At 42.0% G+C, this 17,274-nt stretch overlaps 1 protein-coding gene across 3 annotated transcripts in view; it reads left to right on the top strand.

The window, feature by feature from the left end:
- Nucleotides 1–17,274, top strand: part of map4k5 (mitogen-activated protein kinase kinase kinase kinase 5) — a 238,025-nt gene that overhangs the window by 112,318 nt on the left and 108,433 nt on the right. For all 3 annotated transcript variants that reach the window (XM_038778355.1, XM_038778345.1, XM_038778366.1), the window contains exons 5-7: nucleotides 738–793; nucleotides 7,815–7,862; nucleotides 8,160–8,202. In XM_038778355.1, coding sequence (XP_038634283.1) covers nucleotides 738–793; nucleotides 7,815–7,862; nucleotides 8,160–8,202 — 147 coding nt within the window. The remainder of the gene's footprint in view (nucleotides 1–737; nucleotides 794–7,814; nucleotides 7,863–8,159; nucleotides 8,203–17,274) is intronic.

The raw sequence follows: 17,274 nt of genomic DNA, 5'->3' as shown, positions 1-17,274 counted from the left end.
AATTACTTAACAGCACGTCTTTCGGGACTTGTGGGAGAAAACCAGCCCACGCAGACACTGGGAGAACGTGCAGACTCTGCACAGGCAATGACCCAAGCTGGGATTCGAACCTGGGACCGTAGTGCTGTGAAGCAACAGTGCTAACCGCCTTTATCTTAATAAAGATGCCTTTATTAAAACACTGTGCAGCAATATCAGGGGTCTTCACTCTGTTAGCACTTGATAACCATCCATGAGGCACCCTTGCCTACCTCCCCATCTACCCTCTGCTCATCTTCTATATTATCACTTCTTTTGTCTCCCTCTTTCTTTGTCTCTAGGTTTCTGTGTTTTTTTCACGCATTTGTGTTCATACACTCATTCTCATTTCTTCCCCATATTGTGTGCACCGTATATCTTAATTCCCTGGTATTGTTTTCCCTTCACTGGTACAATGTCCTCTTTCCATCTGTTCCTTCATTCTCTCTCTCTCTCTCTCTCTCTCTCTCTCTCTCTCTCCCCCCCCCCCCCCCCACCCACTCACTCATCCTCACCATCTAAGCATTTTATCTCTTTTATCTCCTCTCCGTTGTTTCGATCCCTTTCTGCAATAATAGAATGGTACAAATTTGATTTGATCTATCTTGAACATACTTTAAAAGGACTTTCATACTCTGTTTTGTTCGTGTCTGCAGAAGTCGACTCATAAAAGATTAAGTAATTAATTATTTATTATGTTAAGTGTTTTGTTTTTCCAGTAACAGGACCTCTTTCGGAACTACAGATAGCTTATGTTTGCAGAGAAACCTTGCAGGTAGGATCCTGATGTCGCTTGTATTTTGAATATTAATTATTCCTTGCCTCCAGCTAGAACAATGCATTGTAGTGATATTAAACTGATGTTCACATTCATTCCAAAAAAAGGGACAAAACTAACCAGAACAATTGTAGGCCATTAATACCAATGTCATTCGTTAATATTGCTTCATAATTTTAAATAAAGAAATTGATTGTTTAGAGTAAATATCAATGGCCTGGCCCTCACTGATGTGTATAATGGAAAATCTTCATCCTCTCCCCAAATTGGCAATAATGACAAGGACTCTGCTAGCTTATCTGGATTATCTATTTGTTTTAAAATGAGCAACACCCTCCCCATTTCCAGTAGTCACCTCCAAGGCAAGGCAGTGGAAACTGAGCACCCCAAATTTTCACACTGGATGAGATACTGATCCCAAACTTGAAGGGTGCAGGAATCAGAATAGTTGGGCGGCATGGTGGCGCTGCTGTCTCATGGCACCGAGGACCTGGGTTCGATCCCAGCTCCAGGTCACTGTCTGTGTGGAGTTTGCGCATTCTCCCTGTTTCTGTGTGGGTCTCACCCCCACAACCCCAAAGTTGTGCAGGGTAGGTGGATTGACCACTCTAAATTGCCCCATAATTGGAAAAATATTTAATTGGGTACTTAAATTTATAAAAAAGAATAAGGCTCAAGGCATGTGAGAAAGACGCTTGAGGTTGTGATCTAATGAAGTTTAAAAAAGGGCTTTGTAGGTTAGACATTTTGTTACGATCCCCAAGTGGTAACTATTAACAAAATATGATGCAATTTGATTATCCCTAAATTAATCAATTACCAACAAGATTCCAGTCTTTGTAACTTTTACTTCAACACAAATTAGAACGCATGAGTTAACACACAAATGATGCTTCAAATAAAAAGGCAATTTTCATTTTAAATAATCCAATAAGAACACGTTTTGTGTAATCATAAACACCCACCTCACTCTCCACACAAATGTGACACCATGTGCAATCTGTCTTTCCAACTTAATCCCTGGTACTCGATCTTCAGCCCTCAGTTCACCGGCAGCTCTCTTCCATCCAAGATCCCCAGCTACTGTTGAGCGAGACCAGGCGCATGCTTATGAGCCCTCTGGCACTCTGGTCATGTCAGACCGAGTGGCATAGCTTTCCAGAGCTTCGATTTGACCAGCCAATCAACAATACCACTTCACAAACTGATCCTCTGTTAACAAACTCTCAGCATGCCTGAGCTGTTCATGTCACTTTTTGGATTTAGTCGCTTTTAGCTTGGCTGTACATCACTTCACCAAGAGCTGCCGGAAATTCTATTTTTCTTCTGAATGCCAAGCATAAAATTCACCTTTTTTTGTAGGGAGCTTGGCTTGCTCCTAAGCTCTCCCGAAGTTTGATAACTATGTCCTGCTGCAGCACATCTTTGTGTCTGCATTTGTGTGTTGATTGCCTTCTGCTTCATGCTGTTCTTTGTGTCTTCCAGCCACACAGCTTCTGGTCTTAACTTTCCTTCCAGTTGGCATTGCTTCCAGTTCAAGGGACCTAGATCATGAAAGAAATAGGAGTAGGAGTAGACCATATGGCCTATTGAGTCTGCTCCTGCATGCTTATGATCATGGCTAATCTTGGGCTTCAACTCTTTTCTCACCGACTTCCGATATCCCATCTCTCCTTGAGAGACCAGAAATCTTTTTATCCCATCCTTATTCATGGTAGCTCAGTGGGTAGCACTGTTGCTTCATAGCTCCAGGGTCCCAGGTTCGGTTCCCGTCTTGGTTCATTGCCTGTGTGGAGTCTGCATGTTCTACCTGTGTTTGCGTGGGTTTCCTCCGGGTGCTCTGGTTTCCTCCCACAAGTCCCGAAAGACGTGCTATTAGGTAATTTGGACATTCTGAATTCTCCCTCTCTGTACCCGAACAGGCTCAGTAATGTGGCGACTAGGGTCTTTCACAGTAACTTAATTGAAGTGTTAATGTAAGCCTACTTGTGACAAAGTTGATGATGATATCATCATCATCATTATTATTATTATTCATGAGGTTACAGACCTTCTCAACCTTGTCCCTCACCTGAGGTGTGGTGGTCCTCAGGTTAAATCGCTACCAGTCAGCTCTTTTCCCTCAAAGGGGAAAGTAGCCTATAGTCATCTGGGACAATGGAGCATCCACGAGCCTTTGGGGTACAAATATCCAAAGATTAACAGCCCTTTGAGTGAAGTATTTGGCCCCTTATCCTGAGACTCTTGCCTTGTGTTTTAGACTTCCCAGCCAGTGGAAACAATCTCTCAGCATCTACCTTATCAAGCCCCTTGAGAAATCACCCCTCAATCTTCTAAACACCACAGAAGATGAGTCCAATTTATGTAGCCCCTCAGAACAGCCCCCTCATCCCAGGGACCAATTATTATACCTTCACTGTACCTCCTCCCATGTAAGTATATCCTTTAGTGTGGAGACCAAAATTGCGCGCACTATTCCAGATGTGACCTCAACAGAACTCTGTACAATTGCAGGAAATACTTCTTTATTCTTATACTCCAATCCTCTTGCAATAAATGCCAACATGCCATTTGCTTTCTTAATTGATTGCTGCGTTCCTTGCACAAGCACACCCTAGTCTCTTTGAACATCAACGTGTAAAAGTTTCATGCCTTTTCAACAATGTTCTGCTTATGACCAAGGTGAGTAACTTCATACTTCCCTACGTCATGCTCCATCTGCCATTTTGTTGCCCACTTGCTTAACCTGCAATATCTCTTTGCAGCCTCTCTCTCTGCCCTTCCCATAGCTTGCCTTCCTACCTAGTTTGGCATCATCAGCAAAATTTCATACATTGTTCTGTCTCTGTATCCAGGCCATTAATATTGATTGTAAATAGCTGAGGCCCCAGCACTGATCCTCGTGGCACTCCATCGGGCGGCACAGTGGCGAGCACTGCTGTCTCACAGTGCCAGGGTCTCTGGTTTGATTCTGACCTTGGACAGCTGTCTGTGTGGAGTTTGTATGTTCTCTCCGTGTCTGCGTGGGTTTCCCCCAGGTACTCCGGTGTCCTCCCACAATCTAAAGATATGTCCAAAAAGAAAGGTTGGATGGGATTACTGGATTACGGGGATAGGGGGGAGGTGTGGGCTTGGATAGGGTGCTCTTTCCAGGAGCCGGTGCAGAATCGATGGGCCGAATGGCGGCCTCCTGCACCGATTCTATGACTCATGCCAGTTTAAAAAAATTTTTTTTAGTGTACCCAATTCATTTTTTCCAATTACGGGGCAATTTAGCGTGGCCAATTCACCTACATTGCACATCTTTGCGTTGTGGGGGCGAAACCCACGCAAACACGGGGAGAATGTGCAAACCACACGGACAGTGACCCAGAGCCGGATCGAACCTGGGACCTTGGTGCCGTGAGGCAACAGGGCTAACCCACTGTGCCACCGGGCTGCCCTGACTCATGGCAATTTTTGATTATCCCAATTTATATCAAGATTGAAGTCTCCCACAATTATTGCATTTCCTTTGTTACAGGCTCCATTCATGTTTTATTGAATGCTTTGCCCAACAGTGTAACTACTGTTAGGGGGCAGATACTCCCATCGGTGTTTTCTGACTCTTGCTATTCCTAATTTCTATCCATACGGAGTCTATTGATTCTACTTCACGATCATCTGAGGCCAGATCCTTTCTCACGAATGCCCTTGTGTCATCCTTTACTACATTTAGCATAGGACCACCCTCTCTCTCATAGGTCCTTAAATGTAGTGGCTTAAAAGGTTCTCCTGGGTGCATTTTAAGAATTCTGCTTCATCTACAGTTTTCACACTGGTTATCCCAGTTAATATTGGGGAAGTTGAAATTCCCCACTGACATGAAAAGGATAATGGCAGGTGAAATAAAGAAAAATACGAAATTGTTCTACAAGAAGTGTAGGCCCATTAAGGACCACAGTGGTAATTTGACTGTGGAACTGGAGGATGTAGGTAGGGGTTCTATATGAATACTTTGTCCAGCTCATGAGTGAACACTGACACAATGTGGGTATACAAATCAGGGAGAAGGATTGTCAGAAAATTAAAGAGATTAACATAGACAGAGAGGAGGTTCTGAGTTGTCTGTCAGGCTTAAAGGTAGGCAAATATCCAGGGCTCGATGAAATGTATCCCAGGATGTTGAGTGGGGCAAAGGAGGGAATAACAGGGGTGCTGGCAATAATTTCATTTCCTCTCCGGCCAAAGGAGAGGTGCCGGAGGACTGTAGAATATTCAATGTGGTGCCATTATTCAAGAAGGGATGAATGGATAAACCAGGAAACTACAGGCTAGTCAGTCTGACCTCAGTGGTGGGGAAACTATTGGAGGAAATTCTGAGAGACGGAATTAATCTGCATTTGGAAAGGTGGGGATTACTCGTGACAATAAGCGATTTTCATTTCATTTCATTAATCAAATCAAGAAGTCAGCAAGGTTTTATAAAGGGGAGTTCATGTCTGACCAACTTGATTGAATTTTTCAAAGAGGTGACCAGATGCTTAGGTGAGAGAAATGCATTTGATGTAGTCTACCAGGACTTCAGAAAGGCTTTTGATAAGATCCCATATGGAAGACACTATTTAGGCCACAGCTAGAGTATTGTGTGCAGTCCACAGCCTTCATAATTTTATACGTCTAAATCAGGTCCCCCCTCAGTCTGCTCTGCTCCAAGAAAAACAATGCAAGTCTATCCAATTTCTCTTCATATTTAAAACTCCAGCCCAGGCAACATCCTTGTAAATCTTCTCTGCACCCTTTCCAGTGCTATCACATCCCTCCTATAATGTTTATTCCAGAACCGCACACAATACTCTAGCTGTGGCCAAACCGGTTCCAGCAAAACCTCCCTATTCTTAAACTCTATGCCTCAGCTAATAATGAAGGAGGGTTGATTAGTAAGTTTTTGCAAATACTATGAAAAATGGTGGAGTGGTAAATAGTGGGGAGTGTGAAGGATTTGGGTTATTCCGGACCTGATACCTTATTAATAACCTATGCTCTAGGTTAACCCACCAAAAGAGGGAAACCTGTTTTCCTGCCAAGACTGAGAATAGATCTCACGAAGGAGAATGCTTTTCCGTGTCTTAGACAGTTGAACAGGATTTCAGTTACTTTTTATGGGGAAAGTTCAGATGTGTCACTCATAACTAAATCTTTACCTCTATCGTCATGGGTCCTTGCCATTTAAGGCTTCCTAAATGAGAGTCTAGGAGTTTAGACTTTGAGAGTACTTCTTACACAGTATAATTTTAATCAAAGTATTTTTATTGTAAAAATACTCCCAATTGATGCATACAGAATTGCAGAGTTAAAAATATAAATTGATTAAGTCTTTAGTTATCTGTTAATAATATAAAATTGTTAACAGTCCTATGTTATCTGCTAACACATTAACTTCTCTCAATAGAATGAGATATCTGAAACATGGAAAATCCTAAAGTATCTCCTATCAATTTCTTAATACATTACTAAGAAGTTAAACAGAAACATACTTACAAAACCTGAGGTTTTGTCTGATGAGGCAAGCTTAAAGAACAGAACTGTGATCCACACTCCTGCAGGGGAGTGAGAAGGGTACCTCTGCTAAAATGCCCCTCTTTTTATGTACATAAAATTCTCTTATCAGTCAAGGACTGAATATGTTATCTTGTAACTTATTGTTGGTTAATTACTTAAAGCCAAATGGCTAATTGGATGTATTATCATCAATACATATTTTAATGATCGTTGTGTCTGTGTAAATGTCAGATGTCTTAAGATATATTGACAAAGGGGTCTCGTATAAAGGCCTGTCTTTTTTTCAGTGTTATGTTCTTTTAGATACCAGACACTTTTTGTGAGGGTGTTATTCTTGTGAGGGTGTCATTCTAAGTGTCAAGAGTATAGTTAGGGAAAAATTTGTATCTATTTATCTGGAGAATTCCCTGTCCTTATGTTTTGAATACTTGTAGGTATAGGGAGTGATCCATAAAGAATTTATGGTCTGTCAAAGAAAAGTCTTTATTATCTTGTATTTGTTTGTATTAATGAGCCTTTGAAACCAGCTTTGAGTTTCTCCAATCAGGTGGTAACCTCTACCTGACCTTTAGCTGAAGTGGTTTTATTCCACATTGAATTAAAATGCTGTTTGTATTAATGCCTTATTTTAAACCGAATTCTGCGGCGAACATGATATTCATCACAGGAGGATAGCCTTAGATTACTGGAGGATATGGATGGGCTGCCTGAAAGGGTGGTGGAGGCTGAGACCCTCAACACTTCATTGAATCATAGAATTTACAGGGCTGAAGGAGGCCATTCGGCCCATCGAGTCTGCACCAACCCTTGGAAAGAGCACCCTACCTGAGCCCACACCTTCATCCTATCCCCATAATCCAGTAACCCCACCCAACCTTTTTGGACACTATAAGGGCAATTTAGCATGGCCAACCACCTAACCTGCACATCTTTGGGCAAAGTATTTAGATGTGCACTTGCAATCCAAGTTATACAAGGCTATGGGCCAAGTGCTGGGAAATGCGGTGAGAATAGTTAGGTGGATTTTGACCGGTGCAGACTCAATGGGCTGCAGGACCTTTTCTGTGCTGTATCACTCAATATGGTGTAGGTATAGTCACAGTACTGTTCAGGGGTGGAGTTCCAGGATTTTGACCCAGCGACAGTGAAGGAACGCTGATAAATTTCCAGTTTGTCCAATTCGAGGCTGGGCTGATTAGTACACCTATCAGTAGCCAACAAAGTGAAACAACTGCCTTTGATTGAGCAAGCTGCAAGGAAAGCTATTTTTAAAATTTTGTAACAGCTGGATTGACCGAGGAACCTTTGGAGGAGACCATGGTTCTGCAGACCCTGGCTTGTAAACCCCAGTGTAGGGGATGGTGCTGCAGATTTTTGTTTTTGATTAGCAAGGCAAATGAAGACCCATAGTTGTATTTTACTATTTTTGTTGTGCAATTTTTTTATGTGTACTGACAACATTAAACTTGTTTCATAGGGTCTGGACTATTTGCACAGTAAAGGAAAAATGCACCGAGATATAAAGGTAAGAATTAACGTGTATTTTAGTTGTAAATTTCTGAAAGCTACAGCTTTATTTTTTTTTTATTGTCAAATTAAACTATGTACATCTTGAGTTAGAGTAGCAATTGGCTATTCAGTGGGCCTACTTGGCTTTGAAAAGAACAACAACTAATAGTAATTCCCTTGTATATATCAAGAATGCATTAGCAGAGGTCTGGAAAAACTTTACTTGCAGCCCTCTTGGAAAAACTATGGTTAAGAAAAGAACAACTGAACACTAATTATTTACTCTTTCACCCAATCAAACTTTTATTTTTAGGGGGCAAATATTTTACTGACAGACCATGGTGAAGTAAAGTTAGGTGAGTATTATGACCCAGGATTTGCTGTTTTTATCAAATGTATGTTGCAGTTTAAAATATTATGGCTCATGGTGATGTTCATAAATTATTGAATTCACTATTCATTGTCATTGTTCGTTGTCAATTTCCTAATCTCGTTAAGGAATAGTAGGAGAAGAAAGTAATGAACTAGCAGTATATGACTGGCAATTCGCAATGTTGTATGGTGGTACAGATTCCTTGTATGTGTATATATATATATATATATATATAGTACCTCCATTGATAGAACATATAATTCTGTGGACATCAGATGTTTAACTCTTCCCTTACCAACTATGTCTCTGGTCCTGGTCCAGGGTCCCACCTTCATTGATACATTCTTGCTGCCTACTCTGGCTGAAGTCAAATATTGTAGCACAGCTGAGTATCGAGTCTGAGACCTCTTTGATCTTTGACTCAGTGACGCAATTGTTCGTGCATTTATCACTGAACCATTGAGGGAATTGCAAGTGGGTTGTCAGTTCTCAAGTGCAGTACAATGGTTTGAGTACACAATTGACAGCCAAGTTTCTAAGTGGGCCCTAGGCTGTTAGAGATGCTAAGTACAGGAATGAGAAACTTTAGGGTACGATGGTAGTCTACCTTGGATGTTTTGGGTGGAATGAGGAGAGGGAAAATAAGTTGAATAAACTATTGACGCCCAAGGTGTTTTGTTTTTTTGTAGAGATTATTATTGAGGGACCATTTTTAGGAATGACAACATGGGAATTATAAAACATTTGAAATACCAAGTATTTCGAAGGAGATTTTACACTTTTTCAGTGCACCAAACATTTTTATATTCATTATTACATGGGTTCTGATTGCCAGTTTATAAATTAAAATGTACAATCCAAACAGTAAAATATTTGCTGAAAGCTGTGTGGCATGATAGCGCACTACCAACAGCTATCTGTATGCTACTTGGCTGTGTAGACCAGGAGAATCATTAGTTCATTCATGTGTCTCTGGTAGGAGACCGGTAAAACCGGTAGGGGTTTTACAATTGGCTAAATGGAGAAGATTGAATCCCCACATAGTCACAGGAAATTGCATGCATAGCTAGTACAAAACAGGTTTTTCTGTCTTGCTTCACATTGCCAATTAGCCTGATGATACTGAATTTGGACATAACTTGCAGGTAGTCTGCTTTAGCTTATTTTCATTCCTTTGTTCAAAATTTGAAACTAACTTGAAAAACTTTGCATTGCAAAAGATATTCTCTTTGTAGTCTGCTATCCATGCTCTTCCTACAACTGAGAGAAAAAACATACAGCCTGGTACCAAGGTTTTTAATCATTAAGATCCCTTAACAGCACCTGGAAGATATACAGGAGTGGTCTGCTCACAACTTCCCTAATATTTTTTTCTCCTATTGGGTTGGCGGGTGACTTGGATTGGGGGCTTGCACCTTCCACTGGCCCTTTTTCCATAATATTATGAAGATCTCTGATTTGTATGGAAAATGGATGTAATTCTCCAAAGTAATGAGAAAATGCTGGAACCTGTCTAATTAATGTGCAATTTGACTTAGTCATGTAGAATTTGACATACATTCACCAGTGTGGGTGAGTGAAAAGAAATGCAGTTGTGGTAGCGGGTAGTATGGTTAGGATAGATTCTGCTCTCTGCAGCCACAACGGGGATTCCACAGGTTGTGTTGCCCACCTGGTCCTAGAGTTAAGGATGTCTACTCACGATTGGAGAACTGGAGGGGAAGGATCCATTTGTCATGGTCCATAAGGAATCAAAGACATGTGAAACTAGGAATGATGTCTGCTGAAAGTATGAGGAGCTAGAGTCCAAATTTAAGATGCAGAACTTCACTGATAATCTCTTGGTTGCCACCTGAACAATGTGCCAATTGGAATAGGGCCTAAAAGATTAGAATAATAAATGCATGGTTGAAAGAATATTGGACAATACCAGTCCTGTGAAAAGAGGGAGCTGTTATTGGTACAGGCTTCCTTTAATCCAAGGTGGAACCACTAACTTGATGAATCGAATAACCAGAGTGATTGGATTTTAAACTAATGAGGGTGGAGAGATGGGAGGAGTCAGGAAAGGGTAAATTCAGTTAGAGAAAGGTTAATGCTGTAAGATAGTGAACTGGGGGAAAATAAGCAGTGTGGGACAGGAAGGGACAAAGAACTTAACAAAGGTAATAGGGCATTGGTGACTAGGGTGTCATTAGTAAAAAAAAAAAAGAAACATTTTTAAACCTGATTGCAAATAGCAATGTGTCTAAATATGTAAAGCATTTGCAACCAATTAGATGGATTAATAACACAAATTGGTTGATCTAATAGTAGTTACAGAGACATGTTGCAGAGTGACCAAGGTTGGGAACTAAATAGCACACTTCACATTTAGAAGAGATGGAAAAAATGAAAAGAGGTGGGGGTGGGTGGTATTACAGGATTGGGCTAAAAGCAGTCGAGAGTGGGCGGCACGGTGGTTAGTGGTTAGCACTGCTGCATCACTGCATTGAGGACCTGGGTTCGATCCCAGCGTTCGATCCCATCCCCGAGTCACTGTCGATATGGAGTTCACATTTTCCCCGTCTGTGTGGATCTTACCCCCATAACCCAAAGATGTACAAGATAGGTGGATTGGCCATGCTATAATTGTTCAGGGATATGATCAATATATATTGTTAGGGGACGATCATGTTTTACTAACTTAATCAAATTTTTGTGAAAGGAACAGGCGGCTTTAGAGTGCAGTGGATGTTGTCGATATTAATTTCAGTAAGGCATTTAACAACGTCCCACATGGCAGACTGTTCAGAAAAGTGAAATCCCATGGGATGCAGGAAATGGTCGAGTTTGATCCAAAAATGGCTCAACGACAGGAAACAAGTTAGTGGTCGGTGGATGTTTTTACGAATGGAAAGTTGTTTCTGGTGGCGTTCCACAGGGTGGTGATTAGGGCTGTTGGCTGTTTGTTGTGTGTATCTATTAATTGGTTTGGATTTAAATGTGGGTGACATGATTGGAAAATTTGCACATGACACAAAACTTGGCCGTGTAGTTGATAGTGAAGAGGATAGCTGTTGTCTCTAGAATGATATCAATGGTTTGGTTGAGTGGGTGGAAAAATGACAAATAGGAATTCAATCTGGAGAAGTGTGAGGTAATGTATTTGAGGAAGGCAAACAAAGCTAGGGGGGTTGTTTGCTAGCGCTGTTGGGGAGGGTTTAAACTAATATGCCAGGGGGAGGGAAACCTGCCTATGTAAGGAGTCAACGAAAGAGGGAGCAAAGACAAAAAAAAAGGTAGAAAAGGGAATAAGAAAAGTGATAGGTGGAGAAACCAAGGACAAAATTCAAACAGAAAAAAAGAGAAAGATATTGGGAACAAGACAAACAATGTGACAAAGACAAACTTTTTTAAAATATAAATTTATAATACCCAATTAATTTTTTTTCCAATTGAGGGGCAATTTAGTGTGGCCAATTCATCTACTATCTTTTGGGTTGTGGGGGCGAAACCCATGCAGACACGGCGAGAATGTGCAAATCCACATGGACGGTGACCTAGGGCTGGGATTAAACCTGGGACTTCGGCGCCGTGAGGCAGCAGTGTTAACCATCGTGTCACCCGTAAAAAAACAAACTTAAAGGCTCCGTGCCTTAATGCACAGAACATTCGCAATAAAGTGCATGAACTAATTGCGCAGATAGATATAAATCGGTACGATATAATTGGGATTACGAAGACATGGCTGCAGGGTGACCAAGGATGGGAACTGAATGTCCCTGGGTATTCCGCATTTAGGAAGGATAGGCATAAAAGAAGAGATGGTGGCGTGGCACTGCTGGTTAAAGAGGAAATTAACACAATTGTGAGAAAGGATATTACCTCTGACAATGTGGAGTCTGTATGGGTAGAGTTGAGAAATACCAAGGGGCAAAAAACCTTAGTGGCTGTCATATATAGACCCCCAAACTGCAGTGGTGATGTTGGGAATGTATTGAACATGAAATTAGAGATGCATGTAATAAGGGAATATCGGTGATCATGGGTGATTTTAATCTGTACATCGATTGGGCAAATCAAATTAGCCACAATGCCGTAGAGGAGGAATTCCTGGAGTGTATACGGGATGGTTTTCTTCACCAATATGTGGAGGAACCAACTAGACAGCAGGCCATCTTAGACTTGGTATTGTGTAATGAGAAGGGAATCATTGCCAATCTGGCTGTGCGAGACCCCTTGGGGTGAGCGACAATAACACGATAGATAGAATTTACAGTGCAGAAGGAGGCCATTCGGCCCATCGAGTCTGCACCGGCTCTTGGAAAGAGCACCCTACCCAAGGTCAACACCTCCACCCTATCCCCATAACCCTGTAACCCCACCCAACACTCAGGGCAATTTTGACACTAAGGGCAGTTTATCATGGCCAATCCACCTAACCTGCACATCTTTGGACTGTGGGAGGAAACCGGAGCACCCGGAGGAAACCCACACACACTTGGGGAGGATGTGCAGACTCTGCACAGACAGCGACCCAAGCCAGAATCGAACCTGGGACCCTGGAGCTGTAAAGCCATTGTGCTATCCACAATGCTACCGTGCTGCCAAACTTTTTTAATAATATTTTTATCAAGATGGACAGTGAAGTAGTTAATTCGGAGACTAGGGTGCTGAAGCTTGATAAAGGAAACTAGGAAGATATGAGGTGTGAGTTGACCTTGATAGATTGGGGAGAGTTACTTAAAGGGATGACAGTGGATAGGCAATGGCAAACATTCAAAGAACGCAGGGGGAACGGCAGCAACTGTTCATTCCTGTCTTGCACAAAAGCAAAATGGTAAGACCCATGGTTTACAAAGGAAATTAGAAATAGTATCCAATCCAAGGAAGAAGCATACAGATTGACCAAGGAAAATAATAGGTCTGAGAATTGGGAGAAGTTTAGGATTCATAAAGAAGGGCCAAGGGATTGATAAGAAGGGGAAAATACAGTACGAAAGTAAGCTTGCAGGGAACATAAAGACTGACACTAAGAGTTTCTATAGATATGTGAAGAGAAAGAGATTGGTAAAGACAAAGGTAGGCCCCCTACAGACAGAAACAGGGGAATGTATAATAAGGGATAAAGAAATGGCTGAGCAATTGAATGCATACTTTGGTTCTGTCTTCACAAAAGAGGGCACCAATCAGGTACCAGAAATGTTCGAGAATGAAAGATTTAGTGAGAGGGAAGAATTGCAGGAGATCAATATTAGTAGAGAAATGGTGCTGGGAAAATTGATAGGATTGAAGGTGGATTAATCGCCAGGGTCTGATAATCTGCATCCCAGAATGCTGAAGGAGGTGGCTCTGGAAATAGTGGCTCCATTGACAAATCTGTTGGAATTCTTTGAAGACGTAACTAGTACAGTTGACAAGGGAGAGCCAGTCGATGTGGTATATTTGGACTTTCAGAAGACTTTTGACAACGTCCCGCATAGGAGATTATTGTGCAAGGTTAAAGCGCATGGGATTAAGGGAAGTGTATTGAGGTGGATACAAAACTGGTTGGCAGAGAGAGGAAGGAAAGAGTAGGAATAGGAGTCTTTTTCAAATTGGCAGATAAGTAACCTGTGGGGTGCCACAGGGATCGGTGCTGGGACCCCAGCTATTCACAATATATATTAATGATTTGGATGAGGGAACAAAATGTAACATCTCAAAGTTTGCAGATGATACCAAATTGGGTGGGAGGGTGAACTGTGACGAGGATACAGAGATCCTACAGCATGATCTGGATACGTTGAGCGAGTGGGCAAATCAATGGCAAATGCAGTATAATTTGGATAAGTGTGAGGTTCTTCACTTTGGAAGCAAGAACAGGATTGCAGATTACTGCCTGAACGGTTGTAAATTGGGAGAGGGGAGTGTGCAGCAGGACCTGGGTGTCCTTGTGTACTAGTCTCAGAAGGTAAGCATGCAGGTGCAGCAGGCGGTATAAAAGCCTAATGGTATGTTGACCTTCATTGCGAGAGATTTTGAGTACAGGAGCTGCGATGTGTTGCAATTATACATGGCCTTCGTTAGGCCACACCTAGAATATTGTGTGCAGTTTTGGTCTCCTTTTCTGAAGAAGGATGTTCTTGCTCTCGAGGGAGTGCAATGAAGGTTTACCAGACTGATTCCAGGGATGGCGTGACTGTCATATGAGGAGAGATTGACTAAGTTAGGATTGTTCTCGCTGGAGTTCAGAAGAATGAATCTCATAGAGACTTATATAATTCTAACAGGACTAGACAAGGTAGATGCAGGGAAGATGTTCCCGATGGTAGGTGTGTCCAGAATCACGGGTCACAATCTGAGGATTCCGGGGTAAACCGTTTCGGACAGAGATGAGGAGACATTTCTTCACCCAAAGAGTGGTGAGCCTGAGGAATTCATTACCACAGGAAGTAGTTGATGCTGAAACTTTGAATATATTCAAGAGGCGGCTAGATGTAGCTCTTGGGGTGAATGGGATCAAAGATTATGGGGAGAAAGCAGGATTAGGCTATTGAGTTTTGATAATCAGCCATGATTGTGACAAATGGTGGAGCAGGCTCGAAGGGCCAAAAGGCCTGCTCCTATCTTGTATGTATCAATGTAAAAAGGAGGATATTGAGACCAGTAGAGAAAGTGAGAGACCACATGTCCCTGACTGTGGCAGGGCAGCAGATGGGGAAGGTGGTAAAGAAAGCATATGGAATAGTTAGATAAAACACAAAGATATGGAATGCTTTTCTTTATTGGATTAGGTATAGAATACAAAAGCAGGGACGTAATGATAGAGCTGTATAAAATGCTATTTAGGACACAGCTGGAATTTTGGGTACAATTTGGCCACCACATTACAAGAAGGACGTATTTGCTCTGGAGAGAACATAGAACATAGAACAGTACAGCACAGAACAGGCCCTTCGGCCCTCAATGTTGTGCCGAGCCATGATCACCCTACTCAAACCCACGTATCCACCCTATACCCATAACCCAACAACCCCCCCCTTAACCTTACTTTAATTAGGACACTACGGGCAATTTAGCATGGCCAATCCACCTAACCCGCACATCTTTGGACTGTGGGAGGAAACCGGAGCACCCGGAGGAAACCCACGCACACAGGGGGAGGACGTGCAGACTCCACACAGACAGTGACCCAGCCGGGAATCGAACCTGGGACCCTGGAGCTGTGAAGCATTTATGCTAACCACCATGCTACCCTGCTGAACAGAAGAGATTTAAAAGAATGTTTCCATGGCTTGAAAATTGCAGCTTTGAGGAAAGATTGGATAGACTAGTGTTGCTTTCCTTGGAACAGAAGAGGCTGAGGGGTGACCTCATTGAGATTTACAATTTATGAGGGGCCTAAATAGGGTAGGCAGGAAAGACCTGTTTTCCCACTAGCTGAGGGGTCAGTTACCAGGCCGCATAGATTTAAGGTGATTGGTAGAAGGATGAAGGATTAGAGGGAGCATGAAGACACTGGGTTTAAAATGATAGGCTAGTTTTTTTTTTTGCCAGCACAGTTAATGGGCTGAATGGCCTCTTTCTGTGCAGTAACCTTTCTATGGTTCTTGGTTAGGCCGTTACTCATTGGGAGTTTGGAAGAATGAGGTATGAATTTAAAAATTCTGAGGGTACTTGGCAGGGTAGATGTGAGGATGTTTTCTCTTGTGGAGAAACTAGAACTAGACAGCATTATTTCGAGATAAGGGGTCTCCAATTTAAGATGGAGATGAGGAATTCCTTCTCTCAGGGTGAGCAGTCTTTAGAATTCTCTTCCACAAAGAGCAGTGGTCATTGAATAATTTTTGATCTATGAGAGAATTGAGGGTTTATCAAGGGCAGGCAGGAAAAAGACCACAATTAGATCAGCCATGACTGGGCAGACAAGTGACAGATCGAATTTAATGCAGAGAAGTTTGAGATGATGTAATTTGGAAGGAGGTACAGGTTCTTAAGAGTATGCATGGACAGAGGGACCTCGGGGTGCAATTGCATGTTTCTTTGAAGGTGGCAGGGCACATTGAAAGAAGGGCTAATAAAGCATGTGAGATGTTTAATTTAATGATTACAGATATTGTGTGCAAAAGCAGGAAAGTTATGCTGAACAAAGTTCAGGGCACTACACTTTGGGAATGATGAGAGGGGCCTAGAGAGACTGCAGAGGAGATTTACTAGAATTGTTCAAAGGATTTTATTTGTCAGGTTGAAGAAACTCTGGTTGCTTTCCTTGGAGCAAAAGAGAGTGAGGAGCGATCTGATAGAGGTGTACAAGGTTATGACTGGTTTAGCTAAGAAAGCATGGCTGATGGTACAAGGACTAGGAAACACAAATTTAAGATTTTGGGTAAGAGATGCAGGGAGGAATGTGAGGAATAACTGTTTAATGTACCTAATGACCTGGAACTGAGTGCAGTGGAAGCAAGGATGATGAATCATTTCAAAAGAAAATTAGATGGGCATTTGAAGGAAATAAACTTTCAGGCTGCAGGTATAGAGAAGGGGGAGGTGGAACTGACTGGATAACTCCTCAGAAAGTCAGCATGGACTCTATGGGCCGAGTGGCCTGCTGTGCTGTTATGACTTTATATTCATATAATCATATCATAAAATCATAGAATTTACAGTGGAGAAGGAGCCCATTCGGCCCATCGGTCTGCACCAGTCCTTGGAAAGAGCACCCCACTTAAGCCCATGCCTCCACCCTATCCCCGTAACCCAGTCACCCCACCTAGTCAAGATAGACATTTGACAGATTTTTGGATACTGAGGGAATCGAGAAGTATGTGACTAGTTTGGAAAGGTGGAGTTGAGATACAGGTTCAGCCATGATCTTGCTGAATGACAGAGCAGGTTCAAAGGCTTGAATTTTGTTCTGTTTCTTTCCTAAGTTGGTAGTGCCCTATTTCTTTCCTTCTAGATTGAGGAGTGCAATCCCTAAAGCACTCTTCAGTCAGACGGACTAGAAAATTAAAGCCTAGAACTTATTAGAACTTGCAGTTATAATGATGGCAAAATTGTTATCCTTAGCAGTTGTTACTGTATACAACTG

This window comes from Scyliorhinus canicula, chromosome 2 (assembly GCF_902713615.1).
Source record: "Scyliorhinus canicula chromosome 2, sScyCan1.1, whole genome shotgun sequence".
NCBI lineage: Eukaryota > Metazoa > Chordata > Chondrichthyes > Carcharhiniformes > Scyliorhinidae > Scyliorhinus > Scyliorhinus canicula.
Note: the sequence above shows the minus strand (reverse complement) of the source record. Positions and strands in the feature narration are given on the sequence as shown.